General features: G+C 37.8%; 1 protein-coding gene across 7 annotated transcripts in view; it reads left to right on the top strand.

Annotated features, from left to right (window-relative positions):
- MADD (MAP kinase activating death domain) overlaps window positions 1–23,966 on the top strand; it is a 117,587-nt gene that overhangs the window by 20,291 nt on the left and 73,330 nt on the right. For all 7 annotated transcript variants that reach the window (XM_083349011.1, XM_083349012.1, XM_083349009.1 and 4 more), the window contains 10 exons: window positions 591–760; window positions 3,426–4,040; window positions 8,336–8,639; window positions 8,937–9,068; window positions 9,322–9,435; window positions 10,058–10,138; window positions 12,653–12,709; window positions 13,948–14,126; window positions 16,956–17,191; window positions 17,488–17,644. In XM_083349011.1, coding sequence (XP_083205137.1) covers window positions 699–760; window positions 3,426–4,040; window positions 8,336–8,639; window positions 8,937–9,068; window positions 9,322–9,435; window positions 10,058–10,138; window positions 12,653–12,709; window positions 13,948–14,126; window positions 16,956–17,191; window positions 17,488–17,644 — 1,937 coding nt within the window. In that variant the 5' untranslated portion in view covers window positions 591–698. The remainder of the gene's footprint in view (window positions 1–590; window positions 761–3,425; window positions 4,041–8,335; window positions 8,640–8,936; window positions 9,069–9,321; window positions 9,436–10,057; window positions 10,139–12,652; window positions 12,710–13,947; window positions 14,127–16,955; window positions 17,192–17,487; window positions 17,645–23,966) is intronic.

Genomic DNA, 23,966 nt, shown 5'->3' with positions numbered 1-23,966 from the left:
GGACGTTTAGACTTTGAATCTGCATGTTATCGGCCTTTTTGGGGGGGCGTTGTCATTGTGACTTTGAATAGTTGTTAAGTGGTTGGTTGTAAGGACTACTTGTATTAAGGATTTAGAAATGCTTATTGGATAATGTGCTCCTGAACATGAGCAGAAAGCTGAAATAATTCCTTTTTCATTTAACTAAACATAAGCTAGCTGAGATGCAGACACATAGGTCAAACCTCTTGCCATTTGCTATAGAAGACAAAATGGGCTTGTCAGGGCAAAGAAATGAGGAAATCTCCAATGCCAAATTTAGGAAAAGCATGTGATTGCTAGTTATAATTCTGATTAATTTTGGACTTTTCAGAAATTTGGGGAATATGCAGGTAATTGAAAAGAGTAAACTTCTCTTTTCAGTCTTGGAGGTAGTTTTCCTTGTTATATTTACCAGATAGACATAAAAGAGGTGAAACTCTGAACAGTGTTTGGCATAGGTTGATGTTTGTAATCTCTATCACAAATTGCTCAGATTGTTTACTTACTATCAAGTCATTACTGTTGATGAATGCAAATCTAATCTTGAGTGGAATATTTCTTTCTTATAGGTTCATGTCGCAATTGCCAGAGGCATTCTCTTTAGCGCATGTACTGGATATTAGATGGACCAATGACAAAGGAATTCATTGAGATGACATAGTCTAGGAAGCGAGACCATGGTGCAAAAGAAGAAGAGCTGTCCTCGCTTACTTGATTACCTTGTGATTATTGGAGCCAGGTATAGTAAACCGCTAGATGTGTTTGCTTAGAATAAATATACACATATTATCACAATGGTCTGGTAAAGGGGTATAGAAAGTAGTAAATAGCTGCTGCCATTAATCACCAGCCCAAAGCAAGGTGAGAGGGGGAACATTTATGTTCACTAGTGATGGCACAGTGATTAGAATGCAGTACCGCAGACTAATTCTGGCCACTGTCAGCAGTTTGATTCTCACTGATTCAAGGTTGACTCAGCCTTCCATCCTTCTAAGATCGGTAAAATGAGGACCCAGATAGTTGGGGCAATTTGCTGACTCTGTAAACCACTTAGGGCTGTAAAGCACTATGGAGCGGTATATAAGTTTAAGTGCTATTGCTAGTGAGCATCTCTATAAAGTATCCAAAATAATGGGTGGCTCCTACAGTATCATAAATGCAAAACCACAGTGAATAATGAAAGTGCCTGATGGAGGTGTCCCAGGTCTCTGTTTATTCATTTATTTCTTAGATTTTTATCCTGCCTTTATTACTTTATAAGTAACTCAAGGTGGCAAACATACATATTCTTTCCTCCTCCTTTCCCCACAACAGCAATCCTGTAGGTGGGGGTGATCTGAGAGTGAGTGACTGGCCCAAAGTCAACCAGCTGGCTTTTCTGCCTACAGCAGGACTGCCTCCCACATATGTTTGCAAGCTTTGGATATTGCTTGACATCACAAGACTTGGTATGAACGCTAGTATGCCAAGATCTCTGCATTTCTTCTAATGAAAACATTAAAAATAATCTCGGAAAACTTCATTATAAACAACCTGTCGATGATGTAATATTGACTTTGAACTTCTTAGTCCATTTGATTACTAACAAGTAACCAATGCAATGTATACTTTGGAATAAGAATTAAATAAAATTATCTAAGAAAGGGACAAGATGCATGTGAAATATTTCTGAGTTACTTAAAACCCATCTCTTTAAACAAGCTGGCCTGGCCTGATGGGACGGGGTGGGATTTTTATAAATGACTTCAATTTTAAATTTGTATTATTTATGGGCATTGTTTAATCATGTTTTAATAATTTTAATTTTTGTATCTAATTTTTATGTATTGCCCTGTTCACCGCCCCGAGTCTCTTGAGAGAAGGGCGGTATACAAATTAAATTAATAAATAAATAAATTAAATAAATAAATACTGTGGAGTCTATGATTGCAAGCAAGGTACAGAAGAAAAGGTAGTGCCAAGTGCGTATATCTCCTTTTAATACCCACATTGGCAATGATAGCAGTGTGCAATAGCATATTGTCCAACTGCTGTGACATAAACTTTCTCTACCTCCCTTATAGGAAAACAATATTGAATCTGTTTCTCCATCTTATGATGGTGGAGAGAAGGTAGTTAAGTGGGTGTTTTGGGGAGGAAAAAATGTTGGAGGGTAAGATCACCCACATCCCATCTGTTCCTCTTTCATTGCTGGTGGCAGCCTCCAACAGTTTCTTTTCACTAAAAAAACAAGCAGAGTAAGGAATTTACATCGTTTTATAACATGTGGCTTGCTCCTTTAACTCAATATTTACTTTTTAGCAGGATTTTTGTAATTGGTGATATTACTTGCTGTAATTTATATATTTATTTATTTGATCCATTGTCAATTCCAGCTGTCTCTGGACAGCTTATACAGTAATATAAACCATGATAAACATTCTCCCCAAAACCAAGATGTAATTTAGCAATTCTGTACAGCATTACAAAGAGTAACAAAAACACAACCAACAAGGGGTCCCCATCCATCTCAACCCAAGGCATGGGGGGACTAGTGGGACTATAAGGTTTTACAGAAAGCCAGTGAGATGCATTAAGCTTAAATTGTAATTTTAATTAGTTGTTCAGTTACTAGTTGAAGTTTATAATTTATATGGGTAGTAATTTAAATATTTTCTCAAGCAATTACTGTGGTATAGTTAAAAGCTTATGTTGTGAGCTTTGGTCTCTTTGATTTTGATTTGAATTTCAGTTTATCTATTGATTCACTTAACTGATTAATGCATCATTCTCTTTTACTGAAACCTATCCTTTGCCACCCTGACTTTCTTACGTGGAAGTAAAAATAATGATTATCTTCTTACAATTGAATTGCATATATAAAATCAGTTTATCACTCTATCAAGGTAGTCTCACTATTGCCTCTTTTTCCTTGGCAAAAAAATAGATCCATTTTGTTACTAACCATAAATTTCTTGTTTTAAGCATCTAATTTTCCATTTAGGCTCTGCAGTCAGTTTTTTTTAAATCCCATTTATATCCCGCCCTTCTCCGAAGACTCAGGGCGGCTTACAATCTAAAGCACAAATTAATGTGCTTAGCAGTTATGCAGTTATTATAACTGCATCATTTTTTTTAGTCATTATGGCGTGATAAGTATATCAGTCATAAGAGTACATTTTTGCTATTCTGTCCAAACCTGTCAGGATTCATAAGCTCTCTTTGACATATTGCTGGTCAGGAAGGTTAGTCATTTCTCTTCCTTCTGCAACCCCAGGATAGAATCCAACCTACAACCTCTATTTGTAGGGGGGGGGGAAGTTCCATGGTATTTGTGGTGTTTCCATTGGGAAGATGTGCATCAGTGTGGCATTTCTACCTTAGTAATAATATATTTCAGTATTTTTATATTTGTATTCCTGTAGGCAACCAAGCAGTGATAGTGTGGCACAGACACCTGAACTGCTGCGCCGTTACCCACTGGAAGACCACACTGACTTCCCATTGCCTCCAGATGTAGTCTTTTTCTGCCAACCAGAAGGATGCTTAAGCGTGCGGCAGAAGCGGATGAGCTTGAGAGATGATACTTCCTTTGTCTTCACGCTCACAGATAAAGATACAGGCATCACCCGCTATGGGATATGCGTTAACTTCTATCGGTCCTTCCAGAAGCGTATTTCCAAGGAGAAGGGTGAAGGCAGCGGTGGACATCGTATCCGAGATGGACCGAAGGCATCCAAATCTGGGGATGCGTCTACTGTGCAAGAAGAAAGAGCTAATGAAAGTTTAGAGAGCAGTGTCTCTCTGCAGCCACAGAGCACAGAGTCAGTGCCTGATACAAACCGATCACCTCGGAGTAAATCATCAGCAAAAGTCACTCATCGTTCTCGTAACAGTACCCTGACCTCACTCTGCATTATTAGCCACTATCCCTTTTTTTCTACCTTCCGTGAATGTCTGTACACTCTGAAGAAGCTGGTGGATTGCTGCAGTGAGAGGCTCTTAGGCAAGAAGCTGGCAATCCCTCGAGGAGTGCAGAGGTATAGATGGAGTGGTTTTGCTTTTCTTTCCTTGATTTCAAATCTAAATGATACAAATCTGCTTCGTATAACCGGCCATTCCTAACGAAATAAGAATGACTTAGATTCCCTGTTCTTTTCATGTGAGAATGTGTAGGATGCATGAAGATCACAGAATCTGTGGAGGGAGTTTGTTAGTATAATTGTAAAACATTTTTATACCATAAACTGTCACTTGTTTTCTAAATACACAATTTCTGTTGCTTAAATAGTATGCCAAAATTAAAATCTTGATTTTTTTTGCTTTCTTTTTTCTTCTTTTTTGGGTTGAAGTTGTAAATTAAAATTAATTATTAATTGTTAATTAAATTAATTATTAAATTAATAATTTAAAAGCCTGATAATATAAGAAAAGGTAAATTAGGTAAACAATTTACATGTAAGAACAAAACAAATTGTTTTCCATGCCTACTTGTTTTACATGCCTGTTTTCTCCTTTCATTACATTTTTCTCTTCTCTTGGCTAATTCATAACCTCAAAACTTTCCACAAGATTCTTTTTTCAAAAAAATTTTTTATTGATTTTCTAATATTACATTTATATCTTTGAAAAGTAACATGGCGGCTGAGTTACAATAATTCAATTACATACAGATATCATTAGAACAAATCTATTACAGTAAATATTTCCTCTGTTTTCCCTTTAATATGTACTGTCTCATATTTAAATTTATTTATTAAATTTATTAAATGTATTTAAATTTAATACACTTCTTATATATTTACCAATAGTTTTTAGTTTATATAAGTTGTTTTAACATTCAGTCTATTAGACAATCAATAACCTAGTGAATTTTTCCCAATTTTAATTTTCCATTGATATTTAAATTAAATGTTTAATATTTATCATTTCCAAGTTTTAAATGACCCCAATTCCTTTTGTCATAATTCCTCACAACATCTGGTATATCTATTTAAGTTCTCACCATCTACATCAACAAATTAATAATACAATATAACATTCTTATTTTCTAATAATTTCCAAATATCTTAAATTTAGTAACCAAAATTTCTTTTATTTCAACGTTTAATATTTCTTCTCTCTTCCTCTTTGTACCTACTATCTCATATTTAAGCTAATAATTTTCATTCTTACCGCTACATCAAGACATATTTATTACATTCATCAGTAGGTTTTTAGCTTATATATATATATATCTTAATCACCTTTACATCACCTTTGTCAGCAAATCAATATTCAAATTTAACTGTTAATATTTATACTTCTAAATTTTAAATGACCAAGGTTTTCTTTATCTCCATTCATAACTATAGGTTATATTCAAAGTACACATGTATTTGAGTATATTCTGTTTTAATTCTCATAAGTAGGTCAAAATCCCATTCTTCTTCAGTCTTATTCTAGCTTTCTTTCTTTGCCAAATCATCTTCCATTTGTGTGCTTTTGAGTCATCAAACAAATCTTGAATTGTTATATGTATTATTTCACATTGGAAAAAACCATCTAGTTGCCCTTTTTTGAGAGGGTTAGCAGGTCTAGCAGGTCTAGCAAGTCGTCTCTTTGTTTTTCCATCTCAACGTAGTTGTCCTGAACTGTTTATCTTCTCTTCCATCTGTTCTTCTTCTTGATCCTCAGGTTTCTTCTGATTTATATAGGAAGTCTTTTCCTCTTTCCATATTGTCAGTTTCTTTTCTGGATTTTCCATTGTGTTTGTTGGGCAGTTAAATCTTCTGTCATATTTAATTGTTCCACTTTTTCTGTTGTATTCTGTATAGTTAATTTTTTAGTTGTAGTCAAAGTTTCAGTTTGCATATCCGGGCTGCTTTCTTGTTCTTTTCTGTAGGCTCTTATTTCATCACCAGCTGTTAGGAGGGTTTAATAAATTGCTTTCAACATAGAAAGAATTTGTTCCTGATCTTCATCCATAGGAAAAGTCTGTTCCTGATCTTCTTCCATAATGATGTGTTAGACTAGAAGCTTTACTAGAAGCATGAGTCTTATCTATTTTATGGGCTGTCAGGCAAGTCTCTTTTAGACAATAACAAGTTGAAGTGTCAGATTTAGCCACAAGATGTCACCCCTACCATTTGAAGTTTTCCTTTGAATCCCAAAGTTATTTTAATCTTTTCAGTTTTGCTTCAATTTTATAAGGAAAAACTCAGATCTTCAGTAAAAATAGAAAGTAAAGAATAGAAAATAGAAAATCTTTTAGTCCACAGACGTTAGGAAATAAAATTCCGATTGTGATCCAGTTATTTTTTTCAACGTTTTAAACTCCCCTGAATAATCGGTTGTCGCTGTTTCTAGAGGGAGGGCTAAAATCTCCCTTCCCTCTTCACAGGGGGAAAAATGCTTTAGCAGCTTATGTAGGTCAAAAAGAATAGTTAGGATTTAAGAGAGGTAGATCTCATCCAGTCTCTTCCATGGTGCTTTAAAGTTGCCTGGTAGTAAGTATGACTTCGGCTGTCCGCAGCCTAGTGACGGGCCATATTACAATGGCCAGTCTTTCATCCGCTGGTTTGGAGGGTTGTGCTGGCTCTAGCGGGAGAGCAATCCACTGAGGGCCTCTCCTTGCTGGTCACCCCTACAGGGCAACTTTAGACCCTTTTCAGGGTCCCCCAGCAATGCAAAACTGGACGAGGAGGACAGAGCTCATCTTCCAAATGTCCATGGCTGCGTCGGCAAACCGGAAGTCTCAACTTTCCACAAGATTCATACACAGCTAAAGGAGTAAAACTTCCCCTTCACAGACTTCGGTACTCCAAAGACTTTATATAGGACTATAGGCTAGACAAGAAAGTTGAAAAGAAATCAGAGGAGAATGTAATGGAAAACCACTTCCATATGGGTTTTAGGAAAACCATATGGATATATGTATAATTCAATGCTATAAGTACTCAAGCTTTATCCATGGTCTAGGTAGCTTTCATATTTTTCAGACTCAAAAACTATTCAAGGCTTTAGAAGTCAAAACCAACCCCTTGAATTGGACTTGGACACAAAATGGCAGCTATTGAAGCTATATAGAATTGTGTGTCATGTTCTGACTTTCTAACACCAACTAGAATGACCAAATGCTGCATCTGTTTATTGAAAAGATTCTGAGATTTGATTACAAAGTTAGACACGAGAATTTTTGTGATTTCCCCCCAAATGTTCTGATATTAGAAACTTGATTTCTTTAAGATACATGCATGAATACCATGTCAAAAATGTATGCATGGTATAGTATTCAATTATTTCCTTCTGTGTTCTTTGATAATACTATAAATAAGATACGCAAGGATAATAAGAAAAAAAGCATGAATGGAAGCCTTTTCAAGCAAACTGAAGGCAAATACATAAAATTAGTAGACCTAAACATACAATATTCAGATAATTTTGGACACTGATTTCTGTAATAGGTCTGCCACAATGGCTCTTTTAATTCTACTTTGGATTTCAATAAAATAATATTGCTTTCTTCTTTTCAGATGCATAAGAATACTGTGTTACTTAAAATGTATTTATAAAATATTATTGGGTGTTATTTATCTAAAATATTCTGATGGCTGTACAGTAAAAATTCCCACAGTATGAGTCTGTGAAACCTGATTAATACCAAGAGTAACTTCATGCCTTACTAGTTTGAGCCTTGATTGCTTTCATCATCAATGTAAAAAGATAATATTGCATATGCCACAAGAGAACAATTTATTTATAATTAGCTTATAATTTTGATTTATAAGGTTGCTGAATTAATCAATGACTGAATTTTTAAAAAGTTTATAGAATTATATTTCCAGAATGTTATTAACATGTCATTTCAGCCATGCTCTCTGTCTTTTCATAATCTGAAAACTAAGATCAGGAGAACATAATATACATAATTTGAAATGTATACTTCCAAGCCTGATCTTCCCCCACTACCAACATACTCATACCCCCCCCAACCATGTATGTACTTATTGCATGGCACAATGCTATGCAGGGCATAAAACTGATAATAAAACAGATTGTACATTATAAATAGTTTTACAATTGCTTTTTATATAGTAATCTTTTGGGTTTAGAGTAATGTACGAACTGGCCCATTATGGCTCAATGCTATATATGCAGCATGCCATGATGACTTGTTCAGAAAACCATGGTTGATCTTTTGATTAAGTATTATGTGTGTATGTAGTCTAAAGTGTCAAAAAGTATCTTCTGAATCTTTATTGTGCTCTTGGAACAAAGCCTTAGCCTAATGTCTATTGCAGGATTTTCAGTAGAACTGCTAAAAATAAGTATTAATCCTATCATTTTTATAAAGGGACACCATGTGGCGGATTTTCACAGGCTCACTGCTTGTGGAGGAGAAATCTAGTGCTTTGTTACATGATTTGCGTGAAACCGAGGCTTGGATTTATCGGCTTCTTCGCTCACCTGTGCCAGTTGCTGGCCAGAAGCGTGTGGATGTGGAAGTCTTACCTCATGAATTGCAGCCAGCCTTGACATTTGCCCTCCCTGACCCTTCCCGCTTTTCTCTGGTGGATTTCCCTTTGCATTTGCCCTTGGAGCTGCTAGGTGTGGATGCCTGCTTGCAAGTACTGTCCTGCATTCTTCTGGAACATAAGGTGAGAGGAAACCACGGCTAATTCATTGTTAGATAATTTAGCAGTGAGAACTGCATTGCCTTTTCACAATGTTTCAGTAGTGCTTTAGCATGGAGGATTATGTAGATTTGTCACAATAATTTCCTAGTATTGTCCTAGAAGTGATATGAAGGTTATGTCCTTCATAATTGTATCTTTTTGTGTAAAATAGCATTTGATTAAGGAAGCAGCACTGGGATGAAAATAGAACTGTAGCATATAAGAAAAAGTTAGAATTTTGTTTTATTGTTGCACTAATGCACTTTTCTTTGGCTTCAGGTAGTACTGCAGTCTCGCGATTACAATGCTCTATCCATGTCTGTGATGGCATTTGTGTCTATGATCTATCCATTGGAATACATGTTCCCCGTGATTCCTCTCCTTCCTACCTGCATGGCTTCTGCAGAACAGGTATATAAATGGTTGTGTTAGGACAGCCCAGCCATGACACAACTAAAGACTTTCCTTAGAGCCAATATGTGTATCTGGTTTTTTCAGTGTATTGTTGACCTGTTACTGAAATCTTCAGTTTATTTTTTTTTCTTGCCCTTGGGAAGAATTGTTTACAAAGGGTTCTTTTTTAAAAAAACGTTTAAATAACCTTGCATGGCTTCTCTAGTTTTGTTCTTATCTGACTTTTATTAATATTTTCTGCCCATTACAGCTACTTCTAGCTCCAACACCTTATATTATTGGAGTCCCAGCAAGCTTCTTCCTTTATAAATTAGATTTTAAAATGCCAGATGATGTATGGCTGGTGGACCTAGACACCAACAAGGTAACTAGTTCCTATTTATGTGTTAAATGTAATTTAGAGAAGTATTGAGTTATATGCACAATTTGAGCCAGAATTTCAATCACAAAGTGATGTGGTCATTAAGCAAGTCATTATGTGACCAGACCCAATTTTATGACCATTTTTATCATGGTTGTTAAGAGAATCACTTTGTTAAGTAAATCACATGGTTGTTGCAAAATCCTACTTCCCTGATTTACTTTACTGGTCAGAAGCTGGCTTGGAAGGTTGCAAATCATGTGACTGCAAGATGCTGCAATTATCATAAATGCAAATCAATTGTGAAGTGCCCAAACAGCAATCACGGGACTGTGAGGGTAATGTGATGGTTGTAACTTTGTGGACAGGTCATAAGTTAGTATTATGATTTCTGTAATTCCACATTGCTTTTACTAACACAGATACCTGCTCCCTCCTGCTTCTAAAACTACTTAATTTCCTGATCACCAATATTTGATGGATTATTTGGTTCTCTTTGTCACACTGATTTGGAGCATAGGGTCCTATACATTAGCTGTTAATTGAGCTTGTTTCTATGATACATAAAAGAAATCCACTCAAGGGATTTCCTTGGTGCAATGTTATTTTTAAATGTTAATTTCAGGTCATTGTTCCTACAAATGCTGAATTAGTGCCTGCTTTGCCAGAACCAGAAGTTTTAGAACTGAAAAAGCATCTGAAGCAGGTAAGTTAATGTTCTGGTGAGTATGGCTAAGAGGAGTTTAAAACTAAGATGAGAGTGCTGGGACAACAGAAAGTTAGATCAAAGCTTAAGAGGTCCAGGCTCAAAGTTGGTCATAATTCCACAATCATCATTTTACCATTTGTGAAAGAGAATCTCTGTGAGCATCAGAGGTTATTTTGGAGAAAATTCGTATTGAAATATATTGCTATTGTATTAGAACAAGGAGGCTCTGGCTACTTATTGATGTTCCTTCTAATTTCTGATCCCTAAATGAACAGTTACTTCAGAAAATAGCTAGTCTTGAAGAGATACTGGAATGTAGAAAATGTATTTAGAGGAGGTTATGAGAAACCCTGGTTCTTATCAGATTTGGAAGAAACATTTTATGTAATAATTTTCTTCCTTCCCTTTAATATCTCCTAATTTTCACAAAATAGCAATTGCCTTTCCCCACAAGAATCAGTCTGTTTTATGTTATATATATAGTGCTTCTTTTGAAGTCAGAATATGTGGGAATTTGAAGAGAGGAAACCAATACAGAAGGCTTTGGATCAGAGTAGACTAAGAGTAGTCACTTGTAAAATGTAGCAATCATATTAATAATTAATAATTGATTATTATTTTTAAAAAACTCAAAATTAGACTGGTCAGCTGTAAAGCATTTGGTGAGCTAGTAATGGTTTTTCCCCCCACAGTGCTGCCTTGGATTGTATTTGGATGAGAAAAAAATATATAGTTGAAAAAAGGCTGCATGTCCAAAGCACACTGAGTAACTTTCATAACATTTTGTTAAGACAGTAAAACAACTTCTGCTTTTTTCAGCTTGTCCAGTTTCTGCCTATTATCTGTCATTTCACCATTCTTTATTAATTTACTCCTATACGTATGGAGCAATCTTATGGATATTTATTTATACAATTGATTTATGATGGTGTTTCCAGTAATGATATATTAAGCTGCAGAGTAAAAATGTGTACCCTAGGAAGGTATAATATATGGAACATAAAATGAAAATCGTGGTCAAACATATTGTTAAACTATTATTGATCATCAGGCCAACCTTAGAATTGTCTTCTATTTTAGATTTCCTACAGTTTAGCTTGTTATTCAGATTCAAACTGTGTTTAATAATAATAATGGTTCACTGAAAAAAGTCACATTTATAAAGCGTGGATTAAATGTAGTTTATTGTAACTGAACTTAGTTAAAATTAACCACAATTTTGAGTTTGGTAGCACTAGCACTCAACTGTACTTTAATATTGTACAGCCCTAATAAGTCATATATACGGTGATAAAAATTGGATTTCTTTACTGAGGCTTGGAGTTTTATGTGAGATCTATTCATACACATGACAATCTTGACGTGGTCATGAAGCTTTGAAATCATCTTGAATTGCTATTGTTGAATTGTTATCAATGTGTATGCTTCAAACTGCATTAGAATATGGTTTATCACATCCTTACTCCACCTCCATTTTGATAAGCTACATCTGACATGTGTCAAACTCTGTGGACTATTCATATCATTCAGAACCACATAAAAGGCTTTGCCACTCTATTTAAAATGGTTTTATAAATCCAACTTTGACTTTAATAACTGCAGAAAGCTTATTCTTTTGTTCCTACCCCTCCCACTCATTGTATGCCTTAAACATTTTAATTTTTCTGACTTGTTTTCCCATTGTACATCATTAATTTTTTATTTCTATTCACATAGTTGCCAATGAAATCCACATTTTTCTTTCCAGTTTTTTTATTATATTTCATAATAGAGGTTTTATGACTTCTGTATTTCTCTTCCTCATTGCTCTTTTATTGTTCCTCTTTGCATGTTGCATGCAATATATACAGGTAAAGCGTTACAGCAGCAGGTCAAAAACTACTGCTTCTGTCTCGTAGAAGAGCAGGACTCTATATGTGATTTCTTGTGTAAGCTAATGCAACAAACCAACAGGCAGTAGAATCTGCAGTCTCTCTTTCTGATCTGTTTGGTTTTCTGTTTCCACAGTTTAAGGGGCTGTTGGCAACATTCCCACACACCTGAACAAATATGAATAAAATAAAAATGTGCATTTTGTTCTAGCAGATAGAAAACACAATCTTATTTTTTATGGAATAAGTTAAGGCAAGAAGGAAAAAAATGTTTAATGATGGTAAGGAATCTAGGCAACAAACATACGTGACTACTTAGCAAAAATACTTAAAAGATTTATACAGCCCATTTATAGCAGTCACAACATCAGATGTCAGTGTATTGTTAAAATGCGTGCGGTGCATCAATTTAGTAGCCCTCAGTACTTTTTAAGGGAAAATGTTTGCAAACAGGTGTATGGGAGCAAAGCAGCCTGGCCTCCTTCGAGAACTGTGCTTTTTATTTTTATTTCTTTTTATTTTCTCATCTGTGGTATTAGTAATAATAGATTTTTCTCCATCTGTCTCTATGTGATCATGTATTCGTCTTTGGCTCTGATTGTCGCTGATGTTGTCATGTGATCTTCCATCTTGCCTCCAGACTCTGATTAGCATGTCTGCAATCACTCGGCAACAACTGCTCACGCCTGAAAAAAAGGTGTCTTTATTTTACCTTTTTCTCCCTCAAGTTGCCATTGGATAATTTTTTTGTTAGTCTATTTTGATATATCAGTAGAAGATGGTGAACTAAAAAAAGAAAGATAAATAAAAGAAATTCACATGGCTTGAGGGTAGGCCACCCTCTCCTCCAAAGAAGCTGAAATTGAGAAAAGTCTAGTGTACAATCTGGAGAACTAAAATGTTTGGGGTTTTTTGTATGTTCAACATGTTAAACTAAGATAAAGATACTTGTTTTGTGAATATTACAAATGTCATATGTGAAGTGCCTCTTCAGAAGCCAGAAGAGTTGATGAAATCAAAACTGTTGAAAACTTAAGCCTTCTAGGAATCTGGGCTTCCATAGTAATTGTATAGTGAAGAATGCATTAACTCTGCTCCTTTTATATGGCATAAAGGGCAAAACTGGAACCTCAAAACAAATTGGCTGAGTTGATAATTCAGAACAAGAAATAACTACCCAATAATGTGAATCTGTATTAATACTAATGTGTATTAATCTATTTAATGCATTTGTGTATCATCCCTCTTAACATGTTCTAGGGCAGGGGTCAGCAACCTGAAACAGTGAAAGAGCCACTCAGAACCGGTTCCCTCACAAAAGGAAAAACTGGGAGCCGCAAAAAATGTGTGCACATGCGCGTACATGCGCGCATGTGCAGAACAGGGTTTGACTGAAGAGTGGAGCCAAGGCGAGATATGCACCTACCCTGCATATTTGAATTGATTGAACTTTTTTAGTCCCACTTTTTTTTTTTTGGACTGCACATGGCAGAGGACTGGGAGCCGCAGGAGATGGCTGAAAGAGCCGCATGTGGCTCCGGAGCCGCGGGTTGCAGACCTGTGTTCTAGGGTGATTTCTAATGTTTTAAATAAAAATAGTAATAAAATATACATTAATAATACATATGTTTGTATCAAAGTCATTAGAGCTTATGCCATTAAAAAAACAATATTTGTTTGTCAAGTTTCTAAACTGCCCATCTCATCTAAGTGACTCTTGAATATAATTAAAATGCTTTGAAAGGAAAAACTTTATAATCAATTAAGCAGAGGAAGGATTAAGTTTATTCTTATTTGCATAAAAAAGCTGAAAGAGATCTCAGATGATCCCAGGGTATATTGGAACATCACACTCAGTTTGTGTTTGCCCATGACACAGAGTTGTATTAGAAATGCCATTTTCGTTTATTATGTTTGTAACATATTGCTCTTCAGGCTTTGGCCAGCATGAGTTTGAATACCCAGCCTATTCTTAACCTAGAAAAGTTTCATGAAAGTCAAGAAATCCCATTGCTTCTGGGAAGACCGCAGAATGACCTGCAATCCACACCGTCCACAGAGTTCAACCCACTAATCTATGGCAATGATGTAGATTCAGTGGATGTGGCCACTAGGTGAGATGAAGCATTGTGTTTTTGCCGAATGTAAATAATAAACTTCCAGTTAGGTGGTAAGAGCCAGTGCTCTACTTGGCAACACATGATAAGCAAAATTATATTACCTTCTGACAATGTACATTGCTTATATATGAATATGCAGATAAATTTATTGTAACAGTGTGATCTTCTCTTGATGATCTATAGCAGGGTTTTTCAACCACTGGTACGGGTACCACCTGTGATACATTGTCACCTGGCAGGTGGTACGTGACCATGCTAAAAAAGTGGTAGCAGGGGAGGGGAATGAGCTGAACCGGTGGCAGCACCGCACAAGCCTGAGTGAGAGACGGCTGGAGCTGCAGGGCTGTCAGGGCTCAGCGGAAGCACCAGGATCAGCGCCAGGCTCCAGATGTGAATTACATTCAGATGCTTGGCAACTGATTCATATTTATGATGGTCACAGTGTCCCAGGGTCATGTGAAGTGACCAACCACCCAGCAGACGGGGGAAATAAAAACCAAACACCCCCCACCCCACCCCCGCTGCCAATCCTCAACAAAAATACTCACAACAATGAAAACCTTGGACAGGAGGAAGAGTGCTGCCGGGCGGGCAGGCAGGTGTCTTGCTCGGCTGTGGCTTGGGGGGCACTTTTTTCACTGCCATTGTAACTTCGAACAGTCACTAAGCGAACTGTTGTAAGTCGAGGACTACCTGTACTTCATCACTTTTTTCCTTTTTTTTTTTTGGTCATCAAAGTTTTGACATCTTGCTAGGCGATTAGTGGTACTCGGATGTTGCCATATCCTAAAAGTGGTACAATAGGTGAAAAGGTTGAAAAGCCCTGATCTATAGTACTAAGGATATAGTTAAGAAGTATAGTTAATACATTGCAGATAGATAGATGATAGATAGATAGATAGATAGATAGATAGATAGATAGATAGATAGATAGATAGATAACCTTCATTGTCATTTTTGAGTATGGGCACAATGGCACACATTAAAAATGAAATTTAGTTGCTGTCGAAGTGTACACATACATAACACACATTTAAACATACTATATACAACATATGTATAGACCTACACCCTTACATATAAGTAAACATATAAATATTAATCATTGTTCATCTTGAATACATAACAGAAGGAGGAAGCTTTAGAGTTGAGGAAGCTTTAGAGTTCAATAGTTTGTGCATAAGCTGTTATATGACTTCTGTGAAACATGGCTACCTCATAAAAGTTTATGAAACTTCTTTCAGATGCCTTGATTTAAGATATTAATATATATATATATATATATATATATATATATATATATATATATATATATATATATATATATATATATGTGTGTGTGTGTGTGTGTGTGTGTGTGTGTGTGTGTATGTCTGTGTATGTATATGTATGTATATATATAGGGACGCGGTGGCTCAGTGGGTTAGGACGCTGAGCTTGTCGATTGGAAGGTCGGCAGTTTGGTGGGTCGAATCCCAAGTGCCACGTAACAGAGTGAGCGCCTGTTACTCGTCCCAGCTTCTGGCAACCTAGCAGTTCGAAAGCACGTAAAAATGCAAGTAGAAAAATAGGGACCACTACGGTGGGAAGGTAACAGTGTTCTGTGCGCCTTTGGCGTCTAGTCATGCCAGCCACATGACCATGGAGACGTCCTCGGACAAGCGCTGGCTCTTCGGCTTTGAAATGGAGCCCCTAGAGCAGACATGTCAAACACAAGGCCCAGGGGCCAGATCCGGCCCGCGAAGTGGTTTCATGCGGCCCGCGAAGCCATCCTGGAAACAGGGAGGGAACAGCCCCCACTGCCTTGGCCCTGGCTCAGAGACCCTCCTCCTGCCAGAGACCCTCAGATCTGTCCCACTCCTGCCCAGGCCCCCATAGGCACCCTTGATGCGAACGATGTAGAGCTGGCCACGCCCACCCAGTAGGCCACACCCACCCAGTAGGCCACGCCCACCCGGCCCCCTGAGGGCAACCGCAATGCTGATGCGGCCCTCAATGAAATTGAGTTTGACACCCCTGCCCTAGAGTCAGAAATGACTAGCACGCATGTGCGGGGGAACCTTTACCTTTACATGTATATATAATATAATAATATAATATAATATAATATAATATAATATAATATAATATAATATAATATAATATAATATAATATAATATAATATAATATAATAATATAATAATATATTAATATTATTATATTATATTATATTATATTATATTATATTATATATATTATATTATATTATATTATATTATATTATTATATAATATTATATTATATTATATTATATTATAATATAATATTATATTATATTATATTATTATATTATATTATATTATATTATATTATATTATATTATATTATATTATATTATATTATATTATATTATATTATATTATATTATATTATTATATTCTGGGCTCTTCAAAGAAAATTACAAATGATACTGACACTTTAGGACAGCCATATTAGCTTATGTTAACCAAAATTCAGGAGTAGTGTAGTAGCACTTTTTCAGACCAGGAAATCTTGCTAAATAACCTAAGCTTTTGTGAACTGCAGCTCACATCACAAATTTGTTTTAGAAAAAGTGGGCAATATCTTGAACAAAGCATGTTGAGGGTTGAGAAGTGCTTCTGATATGCTGATATCCTGGGGGCTAGAATCAATTTAGTGAGTGTTAGTATGAACAAACGTATTCATTTGCTTTTTCCTTATTGGGGATGCATCATCAGTTATTTTTTGGTGATTCATGAATGCTCTGTGCATTTTCAATTTTCATGCTATTTGCTAAATGACTTATCTTTCCTTTTTTAAAGGGTTGCTATGGTGAGATTCTTCAATTCACCAAATGTTTTACAAGGATTCCAGATGCATACCCGCACACTTCGTCTCTTCCCCCGGCCTGTGGTTGCATTTCAGGCCAATTCCTTTTTAGCTTCACGTCCAAAACAGACACCCTTTGCAGAAAAATTGTCCAAAACACAGGCAGTAGAATACTTTGGGGAGTGGTCTCTCAGTCCCACTAATTATGCTTTCCAAAGAATCCACAACAGTAAGTGTGATAATGAATTGTTGACTGTCTTGATTTTAATGTGGGATGTTCCAATACAAAGTATTGCTGAGAAATTAACTGGCCACTACGTTTTAAGATTTTTTCTTAGGAACAAATAAGATTTGTTCAGTATAAGAAGTTGTTTTCCCAATAAAAATCAGAAATGCCTATTTTAGGCCTGAAATCCTGTTATTCTCCATATTTTGTCTTGAGTTTTTAGACGTTAATGTAGCTCCTGTAACACTATTTTTGTGATTGGCATAAGGCAAATTAATTGTTTCTTGCTGCTTTTATAGATATGTTTGACCCAGCTCTGATTGGTGATAAGCCAAAGTGGTATGCTCATCAGCTGCAGCCAATCCATTATCGTGTCTATGACAGCAATTTCCAGCTAGCTGAAGCAATGAATGTCCCAGCTGATAGAGAAACAGATTCAGATCCTACTGATGATAGGTTAGTAAAGAATGGAATGTACTGGATGCAACCAATCTTCAGTGAACTTTGTAATTCTTTGTAAGATTTTTTTGGGGGGTTATGTGTCTCCAGCATCTGTTTCCAGAATACATTGCAGATAATTTAAACAAATGTCATTAAAAATACAGCTCAAACAACTAAAAAGTATCAAATCCAGGACTCTTGAAAAGCCTTTTAAAGCTTGGGAAGATTAAAAGATTTGCCTGGCTCCAAAAACATAATATACATCTACTGGGAACTATTACTGCCCTCTTTGTGATCATTCTGGCTTCCATTTTTCCCATAATTTTGCTTTTGTTTTGTAAAATTAGTTTTCCAAATATACGACTCATTTATAGTATAAAACCATAAACTCTTGACATGACAGTAGAGCCAATCAGGCACTCTTTGAGGGTTGATTACAAGAATTTCCCCACTTTTTGTATCAGGCAATCATAGAATAGAGATGGAAGCAGTGACCGCAGTTATGCACTGGAACAAGTATGATCTCAGTAGCCTTATGTTAGTTAAGTGTCAAAACATCAGGAATTTCTCAAGGCTACAAGGTATGAGAGAACAATTCAAAAAAGTCAGTTCCGAATAGATACTACAAATCTGGAATCAAGTGTATTATATTTTTAACGCTTAAAAGAATGACAGCATAGAAGCTATGATAAAAAAATTGAAAACAACTATGGATTGTTTTAAGTTTGCTTCTGTAAGGCAGAAGACCCAGAAAAAAGGCTGGTGGCAACGGAAGTTGATTGATTCTTTGGAAAGTGAATAGCTTCACCAAGAGAGTTAACTATTCAGACAGAAGAGATTAGTTTCCATGAGAAAGTCTGTTTAATCAACTTAAGAGGAAGAATCTTCCCAAGTTGATAGAAAATTTTGGATAGGACACACACTGCTTCAAGAATATTAATGTCATTTTGGGCATCTTTTAAAGGGTTTAAATAATGGTACAACTCTTAATACTTTTAAGTTCTCTGCTGCTGCTCTCAGAAGCGTATATTGCCTTGGAAAAGGGAAAATTGTCTCCTTTTCATTTGTATTGAAAATGTAATTGAGAAAAGTTATTTTTGTGACTGCACATTTTTTTTAGTTCGTCCGAAAAGCTCATTTCTAATTGTACATCTCTTTCTGCTCTGCACCTGTGATGATAACTTATCTGGTAACCATAGTGAATGTCATGTGGTCTAGCCATGTTATGATTTAGCTTTGCTGTATGCGCAAGCGTAAAAAAGTTTTTCTAGTTTATGTCTTCACCTTTTCTTTTACTGTCTGATGGGATAGGATGTGGTCGGTTAGCTTTCTTTGTTTATATATACTTTTCTTTGTTAATTAAAGGTTTTAATAGAATATGCATGGATTTTGCTTTCCTTCACCCACACACATCATGCATCGGCTGGAGCACGGTCTGTTGCCCTCTGACAAGCAGAATTATGCCTTGACATTTGGTATCGAGGATGGTTCTGATTTATGCTTTTAGACATGCATTTTTCTGAGGCTGTTATCAGTTAGTTAGTCCGACAACCGAGGAATGTCGTGATTAATTGCTGAATCATGCCGAAGAAGAGGAATAGGAGAAAAGGCAGGAAGAGGGCTTGTTATAAGCCTGAAGAAGAGGAGACGGCTGCTTCTACTTTCCAGAGACATCTCCCTTCAACTTTACAGACCCCAATTGCTACAGCCACACATCTTGACGACGAAGCTGCTGTTCAAGTCAACGATGGAAGGTCGGTCACTCCTTTTTCTGATTCCTTATGCTCCCTGGCAGCTGCCCCTGAAAGAGTTCACACTCCAGGGGCTCATGATGGATATCAGAGGCTTGGAGCCAAACCTAAAGTTAGGGAGGAAGAAATTCCCTATGCTCCTTCTAGCCCCAAGCAAAATATGCATGAGAAGCTTGTTCAAAGCTACTGTGACCGCATTAAGTTTTTTGAAAAGGAGCTGTATTTGGCAAAATCATATGTATCAAAGTTGAAGCAGCAGGAGAGGAGCCCTGCTGTGATGCAAAGGCCAGTGTCAGCCATTTTGCCCTCAACTCCTCCTTTGTCTCCAAAGCCAAAGCCACACCCATCATTGAGTGTCATGTCAGACGAATGGGAACTGGACGCTCCTATGTCACAGACACATGACTATGGGCAGTCCCAAAGGACACACAAAGATATTGAGGCTACAATGGTGCCTGAAGTTAATGTTATAGCACCATCTGCTGGTGAAGCTGACTTAGAAAATGCATTTCAAAGAATGCAAGATGCATTTTCACAGGTGTCTATGCATGAATCATTGATCCGAGATGCAGGGCTTATACAGTCACTTGGAGCTCCAGCCTCTGATGGTGCTGGAATTCATATTGCTTCTATGCAAGTCCCTCTACCTGGCAGAGCACAGCCATATTTAGCCCACATGCAATTGCCACTGGGTTCTCAATTGCTAAGGCCAGTGCCATCTGCAGGTCATGCTAATGCACCAGCGCCTCCTGCTGGCCAGGGTGGAATGGTAGCCCAAATACAGTCACAGCCAGCACCAGTACCATCGGCAGCTCCAATGCAACTGCCACATGTCCAGGCACAGACGCCACTGATGCCCCCTGCAGATTATGGTCGGATTGCACAACCTGCACAGCATGTACCTCAAGTGCATGTTCCTCAACAGGCACCCTCTATTGTACCACTGGCTGGTGACTTAAAACTAAAGCAGTCAGGACAAAATTACAGGGCATGGGTCAGTGAGGTTGGACTTCTGCTACGCAGAGAAGGTACTCACATGATGGTGTTTAATCCTCCTGCCCAGCCATGGACTCCTGACATATGGAACTTAAATAATAGAGCATGCACAACATTATTGATGTCAATGGACACTGAGTTGCAGCTCACATTTTCACAAGATGCAACTGCCCAACAAATTTGGACTCAATTAGAGACATGTTATCGGCCTACGTCAATTGAGTCAACATATTTACTTCTGTCTGAATTCCATGGTTCCAGATTAAAACCTGGTGAACATATTGGAGAATACTTAACTAAAATGAAAGGAATAAGAAAAGAACTGGGTGAAAGAGGTTATCCTATTGATGATTTTCAAATGATCAGCATTATTATTTACTCTTTGAATTATGAATGGAAAGATGCTATTACTAAGATTAATCAAGTGCCTATTGCTCAACGCACAGTGGATCATGTATGCAGGATTTTAACTGAAGAAGAGGCACTTATGCAAGCCGCACCACATTTAAGGGAACCACCTGCATCAAGAGCTTCAGCGAGGCGTTCCTTCTGTGGAAGGGCCTACGTTCCAAGGATGCCAAGATGCTACATCTGCAATCGTGTGGGACATGCCACCCGGGATTGTCCCCAAAGATTTCCAGCGCCCATCACGTACCAGCCCAGAGGAACAGATTCCAGAGGAGGCAGAGGTAGAGGCGGACGATAAGGTCTTGGTCGTGGTCCCAGGCGTGCTCCGCAAGCTCCACTTGCCGCATTGGTTGTAACCAACAATCCACAGCCTCAACCAGAGTATGACAGACGACTTCTTTGGACTTTGGACAGTGGAGCAGCGTTACATGTTACCTACAGAAAAGAGCTTTACACAGAGATGCACGAGCCTGAACCTGAACTTCGTGAACTTTACTCTTTTTCAAATCATCCTGTTCAGGTCATGGGAAAAGGAACTGTTTGTTTTGAAGAGCTCGGTGCATTCATTCCTGACGTTTACTACGTACCATCAGCTAATAGTAATTTGCTTAGTCAGAGTCACTTGTCTAGGGTGTCAAAATTCCAGGTCCATCATCTTGAAAAAGCAAGTTATGTAGTTAAAGATGGAGATATTGTTGCTGAAACCACGTTGATTGGTGGTGTTTATTATATAAAGCCAAAGTCTAAACAGCAACAGTAGGCAAGTATACAAGCTCCAAAAAGAGAGAGCATAGGCCCAGTGAGAGATGTCCCAGAGAGAGATCCTGTTGCTACTCCAAAGGCTCCTAAAGCCAACAAAAAATCAAGACACAGGTTGCCCATTGCAAGGCTGAGGTTCCTAATAAACATGCTAAAGTTGAGAATTCACTAACAGGTAAACCTTTGCATTCCAGGTGTATTCATAAGTGGCATAGAAAATTGGGTCATGCCAGTTTTCGTGTTCTGAAGAAGATGCCAGAGTTTGCAAGAGGTTTGGATCTAAAGGGGTGTAAGGTGTTCTTGGATTGTGCTGTCTGCAAGAAAGCCAAATCCAAAGCAGCAGCAATTCCAAAACGCGCTACATGCCTGTCAACACACATTTTTGATTTGGTACACACTGACATAGTGGGTCCTTTTACATCAACAATTGGTGGTAAAAGATATTTCTTGACAATTGTTGACAATTACTCTAGATATGGATATGTATATCCTATGAGAGAAAAATCTGAGACCTTTCAGATCTTTAAAGACTTTGGCAGTCTTGTCTATACCCAATTCGAGGTCAACATGCCAGAATTCAGAGTGATCGTGGTGCTGAATTCATGTCTCAGCGTTTCCAGGACTGGATGTGTAAGAATGGGATAGTACATCAAACTTCAGCTCCTTATACTCCAGCTGAGAATGGAGTGGCAGAACGCAGAAATTGGGTTCTGCAAACCATGATACGTTGCCTTCTTGAAGATGCTAACCTCAGTCTTCCATACTGGGGTGAAGCTATTAAATATGCTAATCATATCATCAACTGTACTTGGAGTAGTGTAATCAATCAGACCCCTTATTTCATGTTATATGGACACAAGCCTGACTTTTCACATCTCCATATTTTTGGTTCATACGCTGTGGTGAATATTCCCTTAGCGCAAAGAAAGAAAGGGGGTCCTGCAGCAAAAAGGATGAGATTCATGGGTATTGATGATAAATCAAAATGGAGTAAATATATTGACTCTCATCATGTAATAGTTATTTCACAATCCACTACTTTTGAGGAAGATACTGACTGGTCCAGGATTCATTCTAACGATCCTGGAGTTTATTTTCCTAGAGATGATGCTGCTGATGCCACAGAGCCTGATGATCAAGATTCACAGGTGAATGTTCCTTCCACAAGTTCTTCTCAACCTACTGTTCCGTCTTCGCAAGCCGCTGATGCTGCTGGTGACGACGATGAAGACAAGGACGAAATGGAGGAAGAATGGACGGTTGGTCCGAGAAGTTCCAAAAGGGTCACAAAGGGAATCCCTCCACAACGATATTCGTGGCAAGTAACAAAAGCACCTTTACCTTTGATTTATAATGTTACACTTCCTCCTGAGAAGTTCACACAAATCAAATATCTTCCTGAAGCAGAGCAAGATAAATGGTATGAGGCAATGCAGGCTGAAATGGACAGTCTAAAGAAACTTCAGGTGTTTACGCCTGCAAGCCCTCCAGCAAACAAGAAAGTTATTGGCACCCGATGGGTTTACAGGATTAAGAAGAAGCCAAATGGTGAGTCGTTGTACAAGGCCAGACTTGTAGCCCAGGGTTTCGCACAACGTTATCCTGAAGACTATACAAATACATACCCACAGTGCGGACTGAGAGCGTGAAAATTGCCTTAGCCACTGCAACTATCCTTGGTTTGGAGGTTTTCCAGTTCGACACTGAGACAGCTTATCTACACGCTGACCTAGATGAAGACATCTATGTGAAAGGTCCTCCAGGTTTTCGACAGCAAGAAGGGGATACCTGGTTTCTACAGAAAAGTCTTTATGGTCTGAAACAGTCTGATTTAATGTGGTACTTATGTCTTTCTGACAAACTAAATTCAATGGGCTTTATTAAGTCCGCAACAGATGAATGCGTGTTCACGAAAAGATCTGATAATGGGTATGAAATAATTCTTGTTTATGTTGATGATATTGTTTATATTGGGCCAAATAAGCAGATGAGTGAGATTTTCACTAATGCTTTACAGCAGTTTTTCACATTGAAGTCTTTAGGACACATGACCTGATTTTTTTATCTAGACGGTGGTTGGATGATCTTGGTGGGGGCTCTCCATTTATTATGCCCCTGTCATGGACCGATCATCATCTCCTGCGGCTGGTCTTCCGTTTTGCCACCCCCCGCCGTGGGGGTACGGAGCCAATTAGATGGTACCGCCCCAGACGCTTAATGGATCCTGATAGATTCCAAGCGGCGCTGGGGTCCCCACCTGCCTCCATTGCTCACAGCTCGGCGGATGCCTTAGTGGAAGCCTGAGAAAGGGCAGCCACTGAGGCACTTGACCGGGTTGTACCCTTGCGGCCCCTGACCCGGTGCAGATCCCAGCGAGCTCCATGGTTCTCCGCGGAGCTCCGGGAGATGAAGCGTCGGAAACG

This window comes from Vipera ursinii (assembly GCF_947247035.1).
Source record: "Vipera ursinii genome assembly, chromosome: 1".
Taxonomy (NCBI): domain Eukaryota; kingdom Metazoa; phylum Chordata; class Lepidosauria; order Squamata; family Viperidae; genus Vipera; species Vipera ursinii.
The sequence above is the reverse complement of the archived record's forward strand: the minus strand, read 5'-3'. Positions and strand labels throughout refer to the sequence as shown.